General features: G+C 40.1%; 1 protein-coding gene across 1 annotated transcript; it reads left to right on the forward strand.

The window, feature by feature from the left end:
• Nucleotides 1-684: 684 nt before the first annotated feature.
• On the forward strand, nt 685-16,898 carry LOC147181973 (major facilitator superfamily domain-containing protein 8-like). The gene is made up of 11 exons (XM_086081312.1): nt 685-833; nt 1,182-1,367; nt 2,745-2,807; nt 2,915-3,034; nt 4,495-4,574; nt 5,760-6,054; nt 9,769-9,842; nt 11,133-11,346; nt 14,676-14,798; nt 14,975-15,105; nt 16,376-16,898. The coding sequence occupies exons 1-11, from the start codon at nt 722-724 to the stop codon at nt 16,454-16,456; spliced, it is 1,479 nt and encodes a 492-aa protein (XP_085937438.1). The 5' UTR covers nt 685-721; the 3' UTR covers nt 16,457-16,898.
• The last annotated feature ends 5,871 nt before the right edge of the window (nt 16,899-22,769 follow it).

Here is a 22,769-nt window from a genome sequence, read left to right on the forward strand (position 1 = left end):
AGCAGCACTGCAGTGCTTAAGAGAGAGAGAAACAGTCAATGGGAAGCTCTGACGGGAAGCTCGGATTCAGCCATGCCCGTACAACGGCTTATAAAGCTTGGAGAGGCCAAGTGCAAGCTAAGTTCTACTGTAAATGTAATCTTTTCTAAAATAATGCTATCCTAAGTTAAGATGACAACTGAGGCACAACTTGAAGTCAGTAAATCTATAGGGCACTATAGGGCATGTTGGCTCGATCTGGAAAACTCTATTCCAAACTACACATGGAGCAGATACCTCAGTGGCAAAGCGGATATTTCCAGCTACTCCATGCGTTTGATGAAATTGTAGCCAACAAAATTAAAAATGTATAAAGCTCAGTGTACTTGACTTCACCTGGTAACCCAAGACATTTTCTTGATCATCAGGCTCGCAGTGTGGCGTCATGCTTCATCTTCGACGCGACTCAAAGAGAATTTCATCTTTGACATAAATGCTAAATGGAAAAAGCGACTTGCGTACTGCTGTCATTTCAGACCGGACAGATTTGATGTGCTCTGACCAGCTTTTCATTCGTCAGCCTGCGGGGCTTCAACACATGATCTCCATTTTCATCATGCTCCAAAAGGACTTTTTCAAATGGTGCAACAAGTTCCCCTTATGATCCGGCTAAGGCGCTGTAATTGGACATGTGGTGTGTCTTATTATGTGATTTTACCACTGCAGCGCGTTTCTGCAGCACATGCACAGAGGTCATCGTATAAAAAGTCACGGCGCCATGGATTATCTCCAGAAGAGGAATCTAACTTTTATTACTATTGGACTCATATTTATGCTTAGCGGCATAGAGTACGGTAAGTTCATCCTGATGTTCAAAATAAGCAGCAGTTAGAAGTAATTAGCACAAATACGTAAGTTAACACTGTTACTGGACTTAAGTCGATTTTTCAGGCATATGAACTTGAGTAAAAACATTTTTTTATAGTGGCTGTTTCTACTTTTACCAGTATCTTTACTTTCTACTTAATTGTTGTACAATGCGAGTAATTCTGCCAACTCTGAAAATAACCTCATTAGAACAGGAAAAACAAAACAATCAGAACGCTGGCTTGCTCCCCCCATTGAGAAAATTGCATCAGATTTTTGCGACATATTTCAGAAGTTGTTGTGGTCATTCATTGATCCCCTTCTGGTGTTTTCAGCTGTCATTCTGCCTACAATATGGCGATATCTCCAGATCCTAGAGGCGCCTCCATATTTCTTGGGCCTGGGTCTGTCTGCTTTCAGTCTTAGCGGGCTTCTCACTGGACCACTATTTGGCTGCTGGTCAGATCGCAGCAGAGCCACCAAGCACATTATTCTTTTCTCCAATCTTTTTGAGATTGCTGGTGAGTTGCAAATACACATCACCATGTTTTGATGTTTCTTCTCCTCCTTCTTCTTAATTAACAAAAAAAAAAAAAAAAAAAAAAAGGACAATCAAACAAGGGCATTAACACAACTTTCATTTCTTCAGCAATGAAAGCAATTCCATGGCTTTCTTAGTCTTCACAAAATGCTAACATTTATACCACAAGAGTAACTCATTCAACCGATGATTACAACAGGGTTTTGTTTTGAAATATCTACATTTGTGTATAAAATATTACCCTAATATCAGGAACACATTAATGACAAAATATTGGCAGATTGCAGCCTTTCATAGTCTGCTTGGCTTGCGCGTGGTGTAGTTTCAATAAACTATCAACAAAAACAGTTTGGGGTGAACACACTACATACATTTAAAGCTGTACTGAACACTAAATCAACTTTCGATTTAAAATCGGCGCCCAAAGGGGTCTTTGCCTGGAGGACCGTTGGGTTGCGAATGGGGAGAGGGCGGTGGGTGTCCGAGGGGGAGGGGCGTGGTCTGTGTCACGTTCCACAAGTGACGTAGTCTGTAACTTCTCGTGTAATGAGAGGACAAACGGCCAAATTGTGTTTATCCCAATGTTTAATCAACCTTAAGTGAAAACAAAGACAGTGGAAGTACAAAACACTGTTACAACCACTTTTGCTCATCTGCCATGTTTTTCCATGCAGACCGTCCACATAGTTGTGGACGTATATAATAACCTGGACTGCTTGAGTTGAATTCATTGATTTCGCCGTGCATTTTCACGTTATTTTCTGTCTCTATAGGAGAAATGCCACCGTGTACAAAATGGGAGTCCGTCAGTCAGTATTGACTTACTGACAATGCATTGACCGTCAAAAATCCACTTTCGTCAATGCTTAGTTTGTCAATTTTGGACATTTTTCGTCATTCGTCAACAAAACGTGCGTCCGTCATTGATGGATTGACATTTGGGACGCTCTGGACGGTGTTAAGAATGCTTGTTCATTTTCCTACCGATTTACTTCCAGCAACTTTGCATAGTTTTCGAAGAGTAGTGGAAAAACATTTCACCTGCCACAGTCAATTATCTGGTACAGTGGTCACACCAGATACTTACTGACTTGTTTTCTAAAGCCCCCGGACCCTTCCCAACACAGCCAAAGGCGAACGTGTACAATAATCACGCTGTCTAATCAGCATCTTGATATGTCATGCCTGCGTGATGGGCGGATTATCTCAGAAGAACAGATTCCAACAGACTTGTAAACAATATTTGAAAGAAATTGGCCTTTTGTGTCCATTTGCTCACTTCTGCCTCAAACGTTTGTTTCAATCTGGTCTGGGGATGCACCTTTGGTCCTAATGGATGTTTTTATTATTTTCCCAGGTAACTTCATGTATTTTCTCGGCTATTCAAAGTGGCTGTTAGTAGGCAGTCGCCTTGTGACAGGTTTGACATACACACGCACGCAAACAAATACACGAATGTGCGTAAACGCAGCAGCTGCCTATCAGGACTTTGGTGTGCGTAATAGATGGATACTGTTGTCCTCTCAGGTGTCGGTGCAGGAGCAGGATCCTCCATCTTCGGTTTCTTGACTCAGTGCACCCGGACAGAGGAACGAGCTGGTATCTTTGCAGCTATCATGGCCTGTCGACAAGTAGGCCTGCTTTTGGGTTAGTCGCCACCTGCCCAGATAACAACCTGCGCATTTAAATGCTCAATGTTTTTCCATGTACAGTTAACACTTTTAAAAACTATTTTTGCCACTTGCTGTTAACTGAAGGTGACATCATCTGTGTTGAGGAAACAGGTAATGACTAATCATGTTTGCTGACCAAACCAGGAAACAGGTGTGCCGTGATTAGTTGTTGCCTACTTCCCCCACAGGTGATGTCAGCTTCAGTCGACAGCAAGTGGAAAAATGTGTTTATAAGGTTATTATTTGTACATGAAAAATAATGAAGTTATCAAATAAATTCTGGACAAAATATTCACTTTTGAATATTTTGTCCAGAATTTATTTGTATGTTTGTATGTATGTTGTATGCTGATAATGTACCGCATACAACATACATTATCTGGAGCAGTTTACAGTAATTACACAATCAGTGGTACTTTTAACCTTTATCTCATAACATGACAATTTTTTTTTAATAAGTACTTCATAATCACCAGACATACTGATTAGTATTAATTTATGCAGATCTCTACATATGTTTGCTGGCTGAAATTGGCTGTAACTAATTTTGTTCTGACCAAGCTCAAGCTATTTTCAACACTTTAAATTAGTTAACTCATTCACTGCCATTGACGGTTCTAGACGTCAAATATTCATTTGAACTATTAACTATTTAACTATAGATTTGTTTATTGTACATTTAGAACAGATATAAAATTTGTGATTAATCGTGAGTTAACTCGTGAAGTCATGCAATTAATTACGATTAAACATTTTGAGTTGCCTGACACTCCTAATTTTTAATAATATTTTCTTTAATCGCGTCAGGCAATTACAATTTTTAATTGTAATTAATCGCATGACTTCAATAGTTAACTCACGATTAATCATAAATTTGTTCTAAATGTACAATAAAAAAAATTCTAGGTTTTTATACTCTTATGTTAAACTAATAGAAATAGTTCAAATGAATTTTTGACGTCAATAGCCGTCAATGGCAGTGAATAAAATAAAAGTCCAGTAGTACTGACTTAATTTTTTTTCAAACCATATTTGGACATGCAAGGTTTCTGCCTGGGCCAACACTACTGATTGGGATGGCCCTGGGCAGATTAGATTGACATGGCAACACATTGAGGCTGAAATGTGATTGGACCCCCAAAAAATAAAATCTTAACATTCACATTAATGTACTGTAAGATGTGCCGCCAAGAGAAATGCGAAAAAATAAAGAGAATAGACAATTGGGAATAAATTAATAAAATTTTGATCAGTGGTCAGTGCTTCTTCACACGATGCGCACACACACACACGTGCACAGAGCCTGGCATCCTTTGCCGTCTCTCCACCACACGTGCCTTCTGAGGAAATATCAGATAGAAAAAATATATGTCTCCAAGGTAGAGCTGTTGTTATTCCGTCTGATCTTTAAAGAACTTCCTCCTGTCTCTCCAGGGCCGGCGTTCAACCTGTTTCTGCGGCTGTGTAATTTCAAACTTGGACCCTTTGTTGTCAACAAGTTTACATCTCCTGGGGTAACAACATCCTGATCAAAAATCTAAGGTTCCCCAAAACCTCATCAACACAGTGGCAATGTGCAGAAATTGAGCACTGCTCCTTACTCGAGTGCTCTTTTACTCCCTTAGAGTAAGAATCTAACTTGCCGCTGAGACTTTCCAACAACACGCATCGATCGAAACTTCATTTGGTACTCCTGCATAATTTAGAACAGGAAAAACAATCATTTTATTCTCTCAAGGGGAAATAGTTTTACACTGTCTTTTTCCTTCTCTTTTTTGCATATACATGAGCATGATGCTCAAGTAATTGGCTGTTTGGTGCATTGCTCAAGGGCACAATAGCTGTGCTCAGAAGCAATCGGTGCTCTCCACAAGCAGTCAAAATTTCCATAATTCACTCTATAGCTGACATTTTCTTTTTAGGGTCCTGAAGCCTACCCCAAATCTTGTTTACCTGATTTTGCTGCCTAATATTATAAATGCATAGAAGGCAAAGTGTTCTAACAAAAAAAAAGAAAAAAAGTGTTCAATTAAAATGATTGACAGTGGCAATCAAAATTGAGCATTGTCTTTAATACACACAATATTTGATGCCACTCTTGTATTGCAGTTACAGTGGTGAAATTCAGTTTCAGATAACTTGATTCATCTCTGTGGGACAACCACATTGATGTATGTTAGGCGAAAAACAAAACAAAAAAACAAAAAAAGGGGGGGGGGTGGTTGTGATAACTGTGCGGTGAGTTCTTAAGTATAAAAAAAAAAAGTATTTTAAATTTTGGGTACAAAAGGGAAACTCAAAATAAACAAGTTATGTTTGAACTTATTGACAATTAAAATGAAACTCTTTTCTTTTCAGGAAAGTGCTTCATCAATACCTTGATGAAAGCGAAATTCAAATCAAAACTTTTCTTTACAATAATATGTTGTCCCCTCCGCACTAGTCTAAACACGGCATTCTGATTAATATTGCGTTTGTGGAATATGAATTAAGCAGAAAAATAGACCAATTTGTATTCATCTCAGGGGGTGGCCATTTTGCCACTTGCTGCAGACTGAAAATGACATCACAGTTGCTGAGGGCTCAGGTAATGACCAATCACAGGTCACCTGTTTCCTGAGTTTGGTCATGTGAGGTTACCAAGCTAGGTAAGTAGCTTGGTAAGTAGTAAGTAGAAACTTCTCTCTTCTTTCTCCCAGATCTTCATGTGCTTGTTGTGGTTGCTGCTCCAGTTTGTGGTCCTGGTAATGTACTGGGACTTACCGGCCATCGACACCCGAGAGGGGGCCGTACTGATGATGGAGTTGAAACTGGAGGAAGACGAGGAGGAGGATGAAGACGAGCCGCTGATGGGCTCGGATGGTATGCGGCTGCACACTTACAAAGCCGTCAGCTCCAACCAACTGGAGATTTCCAACTCATCTGAAATGCAACCTTTCCACGAGGCCTCAACGTCCGGATCCGAAGCGTTTGATAACTTCAGCATCAGTGCAGGTGAGCCGGCATCTTTTATAGCCTGTCTGGACTGACAATTGCTTTATTTCAGGCAAAAATTCACATTTTGTCTTGTACATATTTCTTGGCGCACACGCATAAACTTCTATTCCACAGGTGGAACTGCCGTTTGTGCTCAATGCTCTTGCATGCAATAATTGTTAGCTATGTTGCAGCTTAATCCTGTCAACAAATTACATCTTTCTTTACATTTACGATTGCAATATCATCTACCCGATAAGATAATGGGCCCTATTTATGTCGACAGGCACCCATGCACTTGGTGTAAAAAAAGGGGAAATTTCATGCTGGAGCAAGTCTCGTTTAGCGTGTTTGTGAATTTGGTAGACTGTGCTAAGCCTCAATAGGCATTCCGATGTATTCCATTGCATGCCTCCGGCACATCTGGTAATTTGGTGACCACAAGTAGACTAGATATTAGACTCGCTAAAACCAGGTCTAACTTGTGGTGCAGGTTGCGTAACACGATTTTGGTAGGGGTGTGAATTGCCTAGTACCTGGCGATTCGTATCACGATTCATAGGTCACGATTTGATTCAATACCGATTAATCCCGATACGAATCTATTAATTGATTATTGCTGTTTTTTTTTAACTCGAATTTAGAAAATACAAATGAGTAAACTTGTGCATGTACACTGTAAGATTTGTATGAAAATGTATGTATTTATCTGAAAATTCAGGCTTATAACTGAGCCACTGCATTCAACAAACAGGTTGCAGTCTGTTTCATGTTTGAACAGCACTGAAATAAAATATTAAGGCTTAATGTTCCGTTAATATAACATTCTTCCATGCTTAATGTCTGAATCCTAACCCTAAGTAAGACGTTTTGTTGAATATTTCCATAAAAAATTGATGTTTAAAAATCGATTTGGCCGCATATTGAATCGATTCGAGAATTGCGTGCTGTAATATTGCGATATATTGCCAAATCGATTTTTTCTAACACCCCTAATTTTGGTAATTTGATTGAGGCGTAGGCAGAAAGATTTGGCGCTCAGGGACATGCGTGGCTGATGTCATCGGATTTCATTCATCAACAACATTCATTCGTTCATCATTGACAAAACAGTGTGTAGTGAACTCTCTGAATCACTGCGAGAATCAATTCATTCAGCACATTGTAATTTTGATCTTTATTATATGTTACATACTAAAAATAACCCAGATAGGGTAAACAAAAAAAAAGGGACCAATCCACTGCAATCCATATATATATATATTTTTTTGTGGGACAGTTTTGGTTGGAGGTGTGATTGAGATTTTTCAAGTGCCTTGGCTCAATAAAAGTTTTAGGATTAGTGTCAGTTTACACGTAAACAGCCATTGAACGCTTGCATTGATTATCTATATTCCATACTGTGTGCATGTGTCAAACCCTCATATTGATTCTTTCACTCTGTGAAAATGTGGCAAAGGAACGGCTAGATGGACAGCACATTATTGACCAAGCATGCTGTGTTGACTCGAAATGGAGAAAGAAATGGTCGTGCGCTCATGTTCCTCTCATTGATTTTCTTACAACTGACCAGAATATTCGGCAACAAAACAAGGGAAAATGTGCATTCCTTGCAGCAAGTCGACCCTTAATTATCGATCATTTTTTCTTAATACAGTCATAGATGCAACACTCTGTTTCGTTTTGAAAAGAGTAGATCTTCGACATTCATTGCAGCGCTCTACAGCTTAAAGTTTTGGCTCAGTCGGGTGCAGACAGAGCTTTGTTTATCGGCCCAAACCTCAGTAGCAGTCCAATGATCATTGTGGGGGAAAACAACTCGTAAGAGGAGCGAGCCTCTTCTGCGTGTCCAAGTCTATCAAGAAGTAGAAGAAAGTCGAAGAAACTGACTTTTCTATACTGTTTATCCTGTTCAGGTGAAGCCTAACTTAATTGACTGTGGGTACAATTCTAAAAATAAACAGGCTCACTTTATATAGTCCATCCCAAACTTGAAATTGTAATAAAGTTCAATGACATGCTGAAAAAACATAACTGTAACGTGTTACATACTGATTCTTAAAGTGGGGCATGTGCCAACTCAGTTTCAAGCAGGGTAACAAGATGGCGTCCGCATGTCATGTGACCAGCAGTTGACCAATCGCAGCGTGATGACATATGGACGCCATCTTGTTACCCTGCTGAAAACAGAGTTGGCCAAACTCTCTCTATATATGGCTCTGCCACTAATGTTACGTGAGCTCCCTCTAGTGGTATGCAGTATCACCCTAGCATAGCTGAGTTCAGTTGTATTTAACTTTGAAGTTCAAAATGTTTGCCTTTCGGAACTCTTTTTATTCAGACATATATTTAGGTACAAATTTTATCTAACTTTTATGTGCAATGCGTTTTAATTTAATCATTAGTAGTACAGTTTTTGGTAGTTTTCCTGTTAAATGTCCTAAATTCAATGTTTTAATGTTAAACCTGTGCATAATTTGACAGTGACCTTATAATGCAAAGTAAGCATAAAGCAAACATACCCACAGGAAGGTCTAATGCACGTTAAACACTTGCCCACTGCGTGGCCCCAAATGGTAAACAATATTAAACATACTGCTAATACGGTCCCCCTCTACCAGGGACTTTGCAATTATTACATAACAGTGATACCTTGAGATACAAGCTGTCATTTGCCCGAATGTTTTTGCTTTGACTTGCGAGCAAAACAATTGAAATACGAGTGCTGTATGGTGGCTGTGAACTCAACTCAGTTCACACCTCACTCCAGCTGCTTCATAAAAAAAAGAAAAAACACACAAACAAATATAGAATAGTAAGTAAACATTATAGGACAAGAATTACACATTGTGTATTTAAAACAACCACTTAACTTTTCCTTTGAGGACACTAGTTTAATGCCAGCACATAATATGAAATGTTCTAGACGGGCAAACAAATAGCATGTACCGTATGATATAGACATTAAGATATAGACATTTAAACACAAATGGTGTAGCAACTAATACAGTATAGACAAACACAACAACAATACTTATAGGCACATACTGTGTTCTTCATCTTGTGTGAAAAGGGACAAATGTTACTGCAGTGGTTGTGAAGCTCTTCTTCGTTTGTGTCCGCATAATTGCATAACTGTATTGTACAGTTAATTTGGATTTGATGATCTCATCATTCATTAGGTGTGCAGGTGTAGCCTAAGTACTTAATGTGTTGGGCGATTTTCTACTTATTGTTGACAAACAAACTGCGATCTTTACATAGAAAGCATGTGTGCATCCAGTACTGTAATCCCAAGCATTTCCCTGCCGCCATCTGGCCGAGCACCATCCAAATTTAGCAGCAAGAGTAGCTCCGTTTTTTATTGCTTTCCAAGTCCATTTTCAACAATTCCTTCTGGAGAAGAAGGGAATGAAAATTGGAATTGATTAGAATACACTTTGTTCTTGTCTTTATTGCATTTTGGACGCAAGAAAAACAAGCAAGCCATTTATCTCCCACGAAAAGCACTGACAGGCCAAGATGTACGTAGCCTGCCTCTTCAATCGTAACTCACCAACTCTTTATTTTATTATTATTATTTTTTTTCCCTCTTTCAGCTTCTCTTTCTCGGCATAAATTGCCAGTTTAAGCTTTCAATTTAATGGTAGCACTTGAGCTGATTTTATGATATTTTTTCCCGCTTTGGTTGCTCAGTGCAGCTCTCTCTCATTTTTGTCGTTCACCCCTTAGAGTTCCTGAGGGAGGAGGTGATTGTTCTTCTCACGGCTCAGTTCATCACTCTCTTCAATCAGACTGCGCTGGAGGTGAGAACTGCCACACAGCCTGCGCCCATCAGCCGCAATTCCCCAAAGTCTACATATCACGCGGTCCGAGATCGTCCCGCCCCGAAAAATAGATTGTACTGTATCTTAACCAAACACACGTTGTGGCAAATGTACTTGAGTCGAAGTACACATACGTGTGAGGAAAAGACGTTTCCATTCCATGTTGTTACTGCAAAACCCCAAATCTCAATTCATCAATCAAAATCTCACCCACATCAACTTTATCTCTCTGTTTGTCTTTTCGTTGTCATCATCCGCCAAAGTTGAAAAAATGTTTTACAAAAAAATACAAAAAATTGAGTACCACCATCTAAAATGAGATAGAGGTTTTATTACAAAATACTATGCACAGTTTGAAGATTAACACTGTGCATAGAGAAAAAAAAATTTGAATAAAACCCCCCCCCTGTATTTTATTCTTAGAGATTAAACTCGAATGTATTGTACTTCAAAGTTAATTAACACTTAACCATACGTTAAAAAAAACACTTAACTCAATTCAACTATTAGTATTGAGAATTTTTAAAACCACAGCTGAAACAGCGTGCTGCACATAAATAAGTACAATAACAAAGTTAAAAGCAATGCAAACAAATAAAACACTAAAAGTGGGGGATACTCTCATCTCATGCTGAGATGAAAGCCAAGTAAATAAAATGGGCTTTCATTTGAGTTTTAAAAATGGCCAGCGAAGGGGGTTATGGAATATGCACTGGGAGATCATTCCATACTTTGCTCTATCCCATCTGAGCTTCCGCTTCGACTTCGGCACGTCCTTTAGCTGGTCGGCTGACCTGCGGGAAATAAACCAATAAAATAATCTTAAAATGAGCTTGAATGCGTGCAGGCAACCATCTGAAGGAGGCCCTAACCGGAGCTGCAGTATATGCTCCAGTTAAGAAATGAGCAGAAGCATTTTGAACCAACTGAGGGCTGGCTGACTCCAAAATAAAGTGCATTTGATTGGCCATGATTGAAATTGGCTGTGATCACTCCCACAGACACCCAACCCCACCTTTGGCACATTCGCTGGTCTGTATGTTACCAACATCAAGTCTAACCTGCCTCCGCGCAGACATATGCCACGCTCCACTCAGGAAAATAGAGCCCAAAGTGTTTAACTGCTTTGACAGAATGGCCAGACATTATTGGCGGGGTATGAGCTGCTCTACGTGATGCTTGTGAAGAATTGCTCTAACGAGGGTGTCCTCCGTTCCACTGCCTGAAGCGTTTCATGTGTCGGAGTGACCTTGTCGCCGTACGTTTCAGACCATGGTGACTCCTCTGACGCAGCGCTACTTCGGCTTCGGCGAGTTGGGCAACAGCGTGATGTACAGCCTGTGTGGGCTGGAAGTCATCCTGGGCTTCCTCTTTGTTCGCTGGCTGAGCAGGAAGGTGGCTGACCGTGCCGTGCTGGCTGTGGGCCTGGTCATCTGTTGCACCGCCTGTATCTGGTGCCTCGTGTTTCTCTGCAACCTCCGAGGTACGAACCAGCCCAGGCAACATGTATTCCCCCGCCATAGTTTGGTTCAGTGTTCATGCCCTTCATGTATGTTTTTTTTTTTTTGTGTGTGTGGAAATCTTAGCTACTACAGTGGATGGAAAAAGTCTACACAAACCTGTTTAAATTCCATGTTTTTGGGATATAAAAAAAAAAAGACAGCTAGGATAGGTTCCAACAAGCCTGCGACCATTGTGAAGATGAATGGATGGATGGATAATCACAGCATGACATACAACCATAACATGGGTTTGAATTGGATTGGTTAATTCTGAACACAGCCCATTCCCAGGGGGTAGAGGGTGTGCACACTTGTGCAACTAAGTTATTTCAGCTCTTTATTTTCCATCCGTTCTGCAAATAATTTCCTTTTTTTGTAATGGTATTCAAAACAGGGGTGTGTAGACTTTTTATATCCACTTCATATCTTGCAACTGATTTTTTTAAAGCTTTTTATTTGACAGTAATATTCCTTATTTTAAAAAATCTCATTAATTTGTATTTGTTAATTGAAATTTTTTAAATTATTCATTATTATTATTATCATTATCATCACCATCACCATCACCATCATCATTTTAGTACTGTAATGCCTGAATTTGTCTTTTGACTAATACTGTAATTGAATTGAAAATAAGACTTTATTCTATGCTGTCAAAGTTAAAACGTTAACTGATTAATTAAACTCAAAAAATGATCGCATTAATCATGAATTAACGCAGATGAATCGCTTTATTGATTTTTACCATAGATTATCCTTTAGCATGGCAGCGGATGATAATTACATGCATTAAAGTAAACCATTTAATAAATGTTTGCATATCACATTTAGAATATTTGTTCATCTCAAAATATTGGGGTCAATTTTTTTTTCCATTTTAAATTATGCAAGTAATTAACCGATTAGAAAAATAGGAGGATAAGCATGTGCAGTGGATCAAAAAAATTCAAAAGAATTAACACATAACAGGTGCTCTTCAAATTTGTCAGAAATTTTTGGGGGATGAAAACAGCCTTTTTATTAAGCGATTAATCGTGATTAATCAAAAAGTTGTGATTAATCTGTTTAAATTTTTTTTATTGTTTGACAGCTCTACTTTATTCTCATAATATAACTACTTTCTATCGCAAAAAAATGCCTTTGTTCTTGCAAAAATCTTTAAAAAAATCTTGATAAAACTCTTTTTTAATTCTCATAACATTACATCTTTTTGTCTAAAAAAAATAATTTGCTACTGTAAAATTACAACTTTTCCCTTTGAAAATAAAAGAGTATACGGCATTTAGCGGTACACATGGTAGTTACGTTTAATTGGCATTAGGACTCTAACGGGGTCCTCCTTGGAAAATGTGCACAAAAAGCCTGCTTTGTAGTGAAGTTGCTGTGTAAATGCTATCACTCAGCATTTGCAAGGCCATCTGGAGCTCATGGAGGCAAACTGGCTCCTGTGTCTCCACGTCGGTGCGCGTCCGCCTCGGCGTGTCACGTTTATCACTGTGATGACAAATGACAGGTGCCGGGGCGGGAAATTGCCTGAGTACATATAAAGGGATTACGGTAATCTTATTAGAGCAGAATGCTATTTGTTAAAGCGTATCATACATTTGTAAGCTATTTGTTACAGCTGAAACAGCAAAACAAAGAAAGCAATCTCAATGTTGACGTACCTGCAAACGTAATTTTGTCTCGGACCATTTCGAAGCATGTCCGATTGATCAAATTGCGTTTTGAAAATGAGATTACAGGCTTTTCACTTGAGAGAGGAACATCCAACATTTTTTGAGTGGGCACAGATTCACACAAACATGTTCGCGATGCAGAGCAGCCCCGAACAAAAATGGGAGCTTGGCAGAGGTTTCGCTTTCAGACAGAGCTCTCTGTGCTCTTGCCAAAACATTTGTGGACACAGGAAGGGCTGGAGCAGTGAATAAAAGATCGCAGTCTGCCAGCAAGTAAATAACTGAGATTTAGCAATGAGATCATATTGAATTCATACATAGAGTAAGTCTACACACCCCTGTTCAAATGACAAAGTAATACATTTCAAACCTGTTCAAACCATTAATGTGACCTATAACCTGTATGGTGCAATTACATTTTTAAAAACTTTTGGAGAGAGTAAAAATAAATAATTGTAACAATGTGTTTGCATAAGTGTGCACACCCTCATAACTGGGAATGTGGTTGTGTTCAGAATGAATCACATTCAAACTCATGTTAAATGGGAGTCAACAAATCCCTGTCACAATTTCAAGTACCTCTGATTAACCCTAAACAAATTTCAGATGTTCTAGTAGGCTCTTCCTGACATTTTCGCCTTTCTAGCAGAAGCCTTAAATGTCAGGTTTTTGTGAACATGAGACCAAATCATAAATCATTTCAAACCTTTTTTCCCCCACCCATTATTTGACCTAGTACCTGGACAACTCAAATGGGAAAATAGTTTTTAATATTTTTAAAACCATCACAAAATCTCCCAAATACAAATTAAACCATGGTTGAACGTTTTGGCCTTAATTCCAAAAGGCATACAACACTGCTCTTTAACCAACGAACACAATAGCTCCAGTAAAGAAAGGTGTAGCTGACTCAGCTGCACTTGTACATTTCTTTGGAAATATCCATCCAATGTTCTATAGCAAACAGTTGAATGATTTTTATAAAAATAATTCAGTCAGTGGCATTTTTAGATAGGGGGGAAAAATAAGTAGGTTACATAACAGACAGACAACAACAGTCCTGACTTTGTATATTATCAACAACACAGATGCAACTAGTATAATACAAAATGCTACTAAATTCATAACATCTTGACAGTCCTCCTTATATTAAAGAAACACAACAAAATATTATTATCATTGCTATTATTTTGCTAAATGTTGTTGTTGTTTTTTTTTTTAACAAGTAACATAACTAAATTCATCAAGGTGGAAAAGTGTGCTGTGTTGAATGATGTGCGTCTTCATTCCAAATCACGTAAGTGTACTGTACCTACAAAGGGGGGGGGGGGGGGGCAGCCAAATAAATAAACAAATAAATAAATAAATAGATAAATAAAAATAGAAGTAAAAATATAACCAACTAAATAAATCTAAACAACAGTAATACAAATGAATAAAAGCATGGAATAAATGAAAACTACAAATAGACCTTTGAGTCAAAACTTGTTGTACTGTATTTGATACTGTACACAACTCTATATTGAATATAGTTGGTATATAGGTTTTCATCTTGTTTTTACTTATTTTCTTCTGCCAAGAAATCTGGATTTTCCTTGTGTATGATTGGTGCTATATGCTTTGCCTTGTAGGTAGCTACGAGTGGAAGCTGTCAGCCTTCATTATTGGCGTGTTCTTGCAGCTGTTGGGTCTCCCGTTTGTGGCCGTGTCTCAGGTGTCTCTTTTCTCCAAACTGACAGCGGAGAAAACACAAGGTGACCTTGGCCACACACATGTAGCTCAACCACAGGAACGAAAACTTTTGTTGTATAGACGAAATAGTTAAGCAAAAAATAATAATTCCTTATATTGATTAGGAAGACTAATCAGTAGATATAGGGATTTTTATATAGTGGACTGTATCGATGACACGTCATTCTTCAATCTCAAGGATTCAGCCAAGGTATAAGACGATCAGTCGGGGGCCTTGCCACCATCATGGGTCCTTTGTGGGCTGGAGGATTGACCAATCATTTATACATAATGATCGGTGCAATGCTGGGTCTGCTTTTGATGGTCACAGTAAGTCTCACTTTTTGTTGTTACCATATTCTTTCATTGTATAGTTTGACGCAAAATACTACGGAAGCGTATTGCATGCAAATTTTTTGGGGGAGCTGTTTTTTTGAGTATTTTTTTTCTTTGTTTTTCAGAATTTTTTTTACTGTTTTACTGATTTTTTTTCTGTCAAAAAAATATTCCAAAAAACAGGCTGAAATTTTTTTTTCAGAAAAACGTGGAAAATTATTTTAAAAAACTGAATATCCCCCCCCCCCCCCCCCCCTCCCGAAAAACAGAACTGGTATTCTGTTTTTCGGAGTAATATTTTTTTACCTCTGAACTCCAAGTGACTTGTTGCAGACTCGCTAATAGCGGAAACCGACACTTTCCCGCATACCTCCATATGCAATAAGATGGTCATGTTTATTTACTGGCTGTCAATAAAGGAATGAATGGGTATATTGTATTGTGTTTTTTCTCTAATCTCGGAGGGAAAACCCTTTAAAAAAATAAATATTTAGAAAAACAGAAAAAAAATATTCTGAAAAACAGAGGAAAATATATATATTTTTAAAACAAAACAAATACAAAAAAACAGGGAAAAATATTCAATAAAACAGAAAAAATACTCAAAAAAACAACAAAAATTTGTCAGAAAAACAGAACTTTTTTTTTTCCAAGTGAATGCGATACGCTTCGTAGAAGACCCTGTCATGATTCATGAATTCACCTATCCATGTCTTTCTGTGGAACCTATCCTCATCAGTTCGCACAGCAGAAATGACATATGCAGACAAGACAAGACACAGGAATCAAACTCGTAACACGTCCGTGGAACCAGTCCACCAATCAGGAGTGGGCATTTGCACGGCAAAATAAGCATATGCTACTGATAGTAGCTTGCCTCCGTGGCTTGGCTGGAAGGAAAACGTTGAGTCTCCGCCCAGAAACGTCCCGGACAGGCCAAAACAAATCCTTTGAACTACACCTTTAAATATCTTGTCTTCAATTGAATATAGGTTGAAAAAGATTTGCAAATCATTGTATGCTGTTTTATTTACATTTTACAACAACCAAACTTTGTTGGAAATGGGCTTTGTAGATGGTTAGTCAGACAGACAGTTAGCGCCTTGGAGAATTTTACCTCCCTACATCCTGAAAGTGGGGAGAAAAAAAAATCACTGCTCTGGGATGCACTTGGATGTAAACGCCTTAACTCAGCATGTCTTTGATTGTCTTTACTCGCTGTTCTATTCTCTGAAGAGGGTATGGCGTGCTGTATTTGTTTCAGGTTATGACGGCGTTGTCGTACGGCCGTCTGACTCAGCCCTCAGCTGTGCAGTGTGCGCGGAGCTCTGACAGTGGAGGATAAGACACAAAGAGCTGGAGAGGATCCACGCAGAGGGAAGGCCCTTCATCTTCGAGAGGATCAATGCGGGAGGATTGCAGAGGAAAAGCTGCGACTGAAAATAAAGCGTACAGTCATCTTTTTTTTTCAGGTGTCTGTACTTGACTTATAGATGCTGTTGATTTTTTATGACGACTTTTTACTTCTGAAAAACGATATTTGTATTTCCTACCCCTTTGTCAAACTAGTGTGTTTTCAAATGTGTTGTGTATTATGCCAGCCCAAGGACCACCACATTCTAGTGTTAAAATAAAATAATCTGTAAAACAAACAAACACATACAGGGGGAAAAGTATTTTTCAGTTATTAACATTAGTTAATGGAGCATTTTGTGTTGTTTGGTTTTGCTCATGCAGGACCTGTTGGCAGTTCAATCCAGATTTGCGTGTATTCAACTGTCTAGTGATTTTTTCCCTTCCATAATTAATTAAAGAGGGCAACTATTTTGTGTGGAGAGGATTTATCCCCCTCCATGCCAAGTAATCAAAACGGGCATTGTATATAATTGATACTCACTTTTGTTTTTGTTTGACTTTATTGTGGAGCTTGACAAACAACCCCCCTCCCCTTCCCCCCATTTTATGTAACTATATTAGCAGCGCCCCCTTTAAATGCACCAACATAACAAGGCACCACAGAACAAATCTAAAGTCCACGAGTAACTCACTCACCATAACGCGAAATTAAGAGCCACTCGCCGCAGAGCGGGCCGTCATGTGTGGGATTCACCTGTAGCTGTAAGTCCATGCACCTTTCTTTTTTTTCTTGGTCATAGGCTCCTGTGTTGTCTTATCACTGGGCTTTTTCTTCGTTGCAAAGAAAACTTTCCAAATATGTCTGTTTTTTTACTCAATTTGCTAACTTGTCAATTAGCATCAGCGCTATACTCGACTGAGATGATTAGCATCTTGACATGCGTCTCAAGAGTCCGTCGTAAACAGACACAATCCAGTCACTTTTCAAAACGTTTTTTTTTTTTTAAAGCCTCGTCTAATCAATGAACCGGAAGTACAGGAAGTTTTGTTTATTCTTTCAACTGTGCGGACCGCCGTACCCCGGTCCAAAGTGGCCCGCAGCCCGGGACCGGTCTGCAGTCCGGTGGTTGGGGACCACTGTTTGAGAGAGCTCAGCTTGCGTTATCTGACCGGCGAGAGGCGACCACAGTTGATGGCAAGACTACATTTCCCATGATTCTTAGACAAAAAAAGCATACTTAAATTCCTCCACCTTTCTGGTCTCTTCTCCCTGTAACCTCATTCTTCCACTTGGTTCCCTCCCATTCACACAGATACTTCGTCTTGCTACGGCTAACCTTCATTCCCCTCCTTTCCAGGGCAAACCTCCACCCCTCTAGCGTCTCCTCTACCTGTTCTCTGCTCTCACTACATATCACAGTGTCATCTGCAAACATAGTCCATGGAGAATCCTGTCTAACCTCGTCTGTCATCCTGTCCATTACCATAGCGAACAAGAAGGGGCTCAGAGCTGATCCCTGATGTAGTCCCACCTCCACTTTGAACTCCTCCGTCACGCCTACAGCACACCTCACCACTGTCTTACAGTCCTCATACATGTCCTGCACCACTTGAACATACTTCTCTGCCACTCCAGACTTCCTCATACAAAACCACAGTTCCTCTCTGGGCACCCTGTTGAAAGCTTTCTCCAGCTCTACAAAGACACAATGCAGCTCCTTCTGACCTTCTTCTGCTCACAAATGTTCACCTCTGCCTTCAGTCTAGCTTCAACTACTCTATCCCAAAGCTTCATTGTGTGGCTCATCAGCTTCATTCCTTTGTAGTTGCCACAACTTTGCATGTCTCCCTCAAATGGGCCCCAGCACACTTCTCCAATCCTCAGGCATCTTCTCACTATCTAAGATCCTGTTGAACAACCCAGTCAGAAATTCTACTGCCTCCTCTCCTAGACACTTCCATACCTCCACAGGTATATCATCAGGACCAAGTGCCTTTCCACACTTCATCCTCTTCAATGCCCTTCTCGGTTCAACCTTACTAATCTTTGCTACTTCCTGGTCCACAACAGTCACCTCTTCTACCCTTCGTTCTCTCTCATTTTCCTCTTTCCATCACACTACTGGCATCACCCCTATCCTTTATTACCATAACCTGCTGCACGTTCTTCTCTTCGCTGTCTCTTTGCGGTGCCACCCTGTATAGATCAGTCTCTCCCTCCTTACTAAGTCATCGTAAGCCCCTTGTTTGGCCTTTGCCACTTTTACTTTTACCTTGTGCTGGATTTCCCTGTACTCCTGTCTACTTTCTTCAGTCCTCTCAGTGTTCCACTTCTTCTTAGCTAACCTCTTTCTCTGCATCCACTTCTGCACCTCCTCATTCCACCACCAAGTCTCCTCATATCATTTCCTTCCAGATGTCACACCGAAGACTGTCCTACCTGTCTTCCTGATCACATTTGCTGTAGTTGTCCAGTCATGTGGAATAACCTCCTGACCACCCAGAGCCTGTCTCAACTCCTTCCTGAAAGTCATACAACACTCTTCCTTTTTCAACTTCCACCATTTTGTCCTTTGCTCTGCTTTTGCCGTCTTGGTCTTCCTCGCCGCCAGAGTAAAGTATTCACGACAGCCATTTCCATTCTTTTTGCAAAGTCAACCACCATCTGTCCTTCAGCGTTCCTCTCCTGGATACCAAACTAGCCCGTCACCTCTTCGTCACCTCTGTTTCCTGCACCAACGTGTCCATTGAAGTCTGCACCAATGACAACTCTCTCACTTCTAGGAATGCTCTGCATTATTTCATCAAGGTCCAACCAAAAGTTTTCCTTCTTCTCCAGCTCACATCCTACCTGTGGCGCATACCCACTAAGAACATTGATCATCACACCTTCGATTCCTAGCTTCAGGCTCATCACTCTATCTGACACTCTTTTTACCTCCAGGACGTTCCTAACAAACTCCTCCTTCATAACTCCTACTCCATTTCTCTTCCTATCTACACCATGATAGAACAACTTGAACCCTGCTTTTAAACTTCTAGATTGGCTCCCTTTCCACCTGGTCTCCGAAACACAAAGTATGTCCACCTTCCTCCGATGCATCATGTCAACCAGCGCTCTACCTTTTCCTGTCATAGTTCCAACATTCAAAGTCCCTACTTTCAGTCGTGGACTCTTGGTGTTCCTCTTCTCTTTCTTCCTACGAACACACCTTCCTCCTCTCCTTCTTCAACCAATAGTAGTCCAGTTTCCATTGGCACCCTGTAGGTCAACAGCACCGATGGCGGTCGTTGTTAACCCGGGCCTCGACCGATCCGGTATGGAAGTCATATATTTGATTTGGCCAAAGTTTTACGTCAGATGCCTTTCCTTTTTTTTCTTTTCTTTTTTTTTCTTCTTTTTTAAGAGCTCAGTATTGTTCATTCGGAAATGTCATCATCATTGCTCTTTTTTTTTCTTCTTTTTTTTAATATATATATATATATATATATATATATTTTTTTTTTTTTTGTGTGTGTGGGTGAGTATGTGTATGTGCGTGCGTGCGTGCGTGCGTGCGTGTATTTGTTAGCTCACCAGAAAACCTATTAGAAAAAATCTCATACCGTTCACCTAAACCGAACACCAGGAGACCCGAGGGGACCGAAGAAAACCAAGGAAGGTGAAATCCAGCACCGACCAGACACCCCCCACCAGAACTCCTCCCCAGCCCAAGAAACATCCAGACCCCAACAAATCCAAAAAACATAAAATCAGGGAGGCCTCAAGAGACCAAAGGAGAGACCGAGAAAAGGAAGGAAGGACAGACGAAGCCGCGTGAGATCCGCAGACACCAGCCTCCACCGATTCAATAACCTGAGGAGGAAACAGATTGTGTCTGAGTTTCGGTAGAGTGGTGTGGTGGATCTGGCATGCATGAAAATCTCCACCAAAGAGGGGAGCCGTCGACCCCTGCCAGGACAGAGCAAGCGCAACACCGACACGGACAGGGGACCGCAGCACTGCTCTATACTGCGGCCCCCAACCGATGGCACCCCCACAAGCCCCCCCCCCCCCCCCCACCCACAAGTTGTGTGGTGTATTAAAATTGGAGGGGAGTTGTAGGGTGAAGACGGTGTTTCCACCCTACCCCACCCCCCAAAGTGTGTTATGTGCCCTATATGTCTATAAAAGTGTATTGTGCAAACCTAGTGTAGTGAGTTAAGAGGAGTGACCAGCGGGGCAGCGGTCAGATGCCTTTCCTGACACAACCCTCTGTATTTATCAGGGCTTGGGACCGGCACAAGAAGACACTGGCTTGTGCCCCCTTGTGGCTACATTAGCTTTATTACAAATGATTCAAGTAATGTAGCAGCCATGGCTAACGTCGGCTTGTTAACAGCGCCAAAGCTAGCTCAGTATTGCTAGCGCTGATATTTTGTTGAAGCTGGCCAATGCTCTCTGTGACGAATATATCATGACGACGCTTTCAAAATTGTCTGCCTTTACGAATGGCTACGTTTGAGAATGAAGTGAGGAATGTGGCTTTGCTCAGGCTATTAGTGAAGTGAGGCTGCATTCAAATCACTGCAAACTCTCCCTTTTAGTAAAGGAATTGAAATGTTTCTTCTACTTTTACCAGATGCTTTTCTGTATTTCTACTCAATTACAAACAAGTGCTTTTTGCCACCTCTGATTGTCCTAAAAGCTTGCCTGACAGGACTTGAAATCATCTTCCTTCTCTTCACCTCCTCACTACTAAATCGTACACAAGGGGGCACTGTTGTTCTCATGTGGAAGATCCAAGGGGGGCATAATTGAGGAAGAAAGTGATTTTTCTCCCAACTAAACTATTTATACTCCCATGTGCTGATGGGAAGATAAGAGAAGAGGTTTTTCCATGTGACCCAACTTCTCATTCCTTGTCTGCAGTCTTTCTTTCTGTGATAAGGAAAAAAAACACACTTGAAATGAAACCGTTGACACGCAGAGTGTAAAAGTGGAACTGTCAACGTCTTATCAGCTTCATGACAGTGAGCTGACAGGAGCCCATGTTCAAAAATAGTGATGCATTGCAGATTGCTTATTTATTAAAAGAAAAAGAAAAGTGATTTTTTATGGCTCAATCAAAACACAAAGCCGTCACTACACCACAAAGAGCATATCTGAAAATATACTGCCACGGCCCAAATCATACTTGTCAGTTGATAATATTTATTCTTTCACACTGAATGAGGAAGCGCATTTGCAGCTTCATTTTCCTTATTTGTAATTCAGCACTTGTCAAGTTGTTAGCCGTGCACAGTCAGCCACTTCCAGGTTGCGTTGTCCCTCAGGATGAGCCTCATGCTACACATCTGTGTTTGGCAGGAGATGGCTGCAAGCAACATGAAGGCAGTCAAATCCTTTTGTGGGGCTGATCACGGGCTTGGACAATCTCTCGCTCTTTTGCATAATTTACAGATAAGGCCCCGTAACCTTTCCATTTTTCAACAATCAGCGTCCGTTGTTTGGTTTTCGGGAGCCTTTTCACCTGAAATGGAAAATCTAATCTCTGGGCTCAAGGACGTAGTATTCGTAAGTATTTTCATAGCATGATCAGCATATTCAGCTACTTGACATTTAAGGGAGATAAGAAAGTGGATAGAATTGGGTCAAAGCTGATTTTATACTCTTTGAACTTGCTCACTTTTTCAAGCATGCCTCCTGCTGCTTACTGTAACAGCAAACAGAAACGTCCCAGCTAATAAAGTTCCTCAAAAACATGCTTGGCCACACCTTGAAAGCAGGTGGAAGGAATTGTACACTTACAGAATGAAGTAAGCACTATCATACATTATTATACAGAATTGTGCTTAATACCGAATGTTACACATAGCTAAATAAATATGCATTCATCCAAGTTGTTGTGATTGGAACATATATAAGACATTATCTTAAAAATGCATACATAGCCCTTCAAAATCTAAAAATGTTGTTATAGTTGGAAAAAAATCTTAATAGATGAGCATTTCTTTCTGTTTTCACTAAATGTACAGATTTGTGTTGCCTGGTAAAATATTATATATATCAAACTATTGTTAAATAAACAAACGAACACACACACACTTGACTTTGTATCATCGTGCGGACATCTCATTGACATGATGCATTTCCTAGCCCCTTCCCCTAATCCCAACCATCAAAAATTATTGACTACCCCCATTCCTTACCCTAACCTCAACAATAACCCTATTCAAACTTAAACTCTAAAACCAAGTATTGACCCTCAAAAAGAGGTCTGAACTTGTGGGGACCACCAAAATGTCCCCACAATTTCAAG

The sequence above is a fragment of the Leptonotus elevatus genome, chromosome 1 (assembly GCF_054856555.1).
Source record: "Leptonotus elevatus isolate MCC_2025b chromosome 1, RoL_Lele_1.0, whole genome shotgun sequence".
In the NCBI taxonomy this organism is placed as follows: domain Eukaryota; kingdom Metazoa; phylum Chordata; class Actinopteri; order Syngnathiformes; family Syngnathidae; genus Leptonotus; species Leptonotus elevatus.

Coding starts and splice junctions, on each gene's coding strand:
- LOC147181973 (XM_086081312.1), top strand. CDS start 722: ATGCACAGAGGTCATCGTATAAAAAGTCACGGCGCCATGGATTATCTC. Junction 2,808..2,914: donor AGGCAGTCGCCTTGTGACAG/GTTTGACATACA, acceptor TTGTCCTCTCAG/GTGTCGGTGCAGGAGCAGGA. Junction 15,106..16,375: donor GTCTGCTTTTGATGGTCACA/GTAAGTCTCACT, acceptor TATTTGTTTCAG/GTTATGACGGCGTTGTCGTA.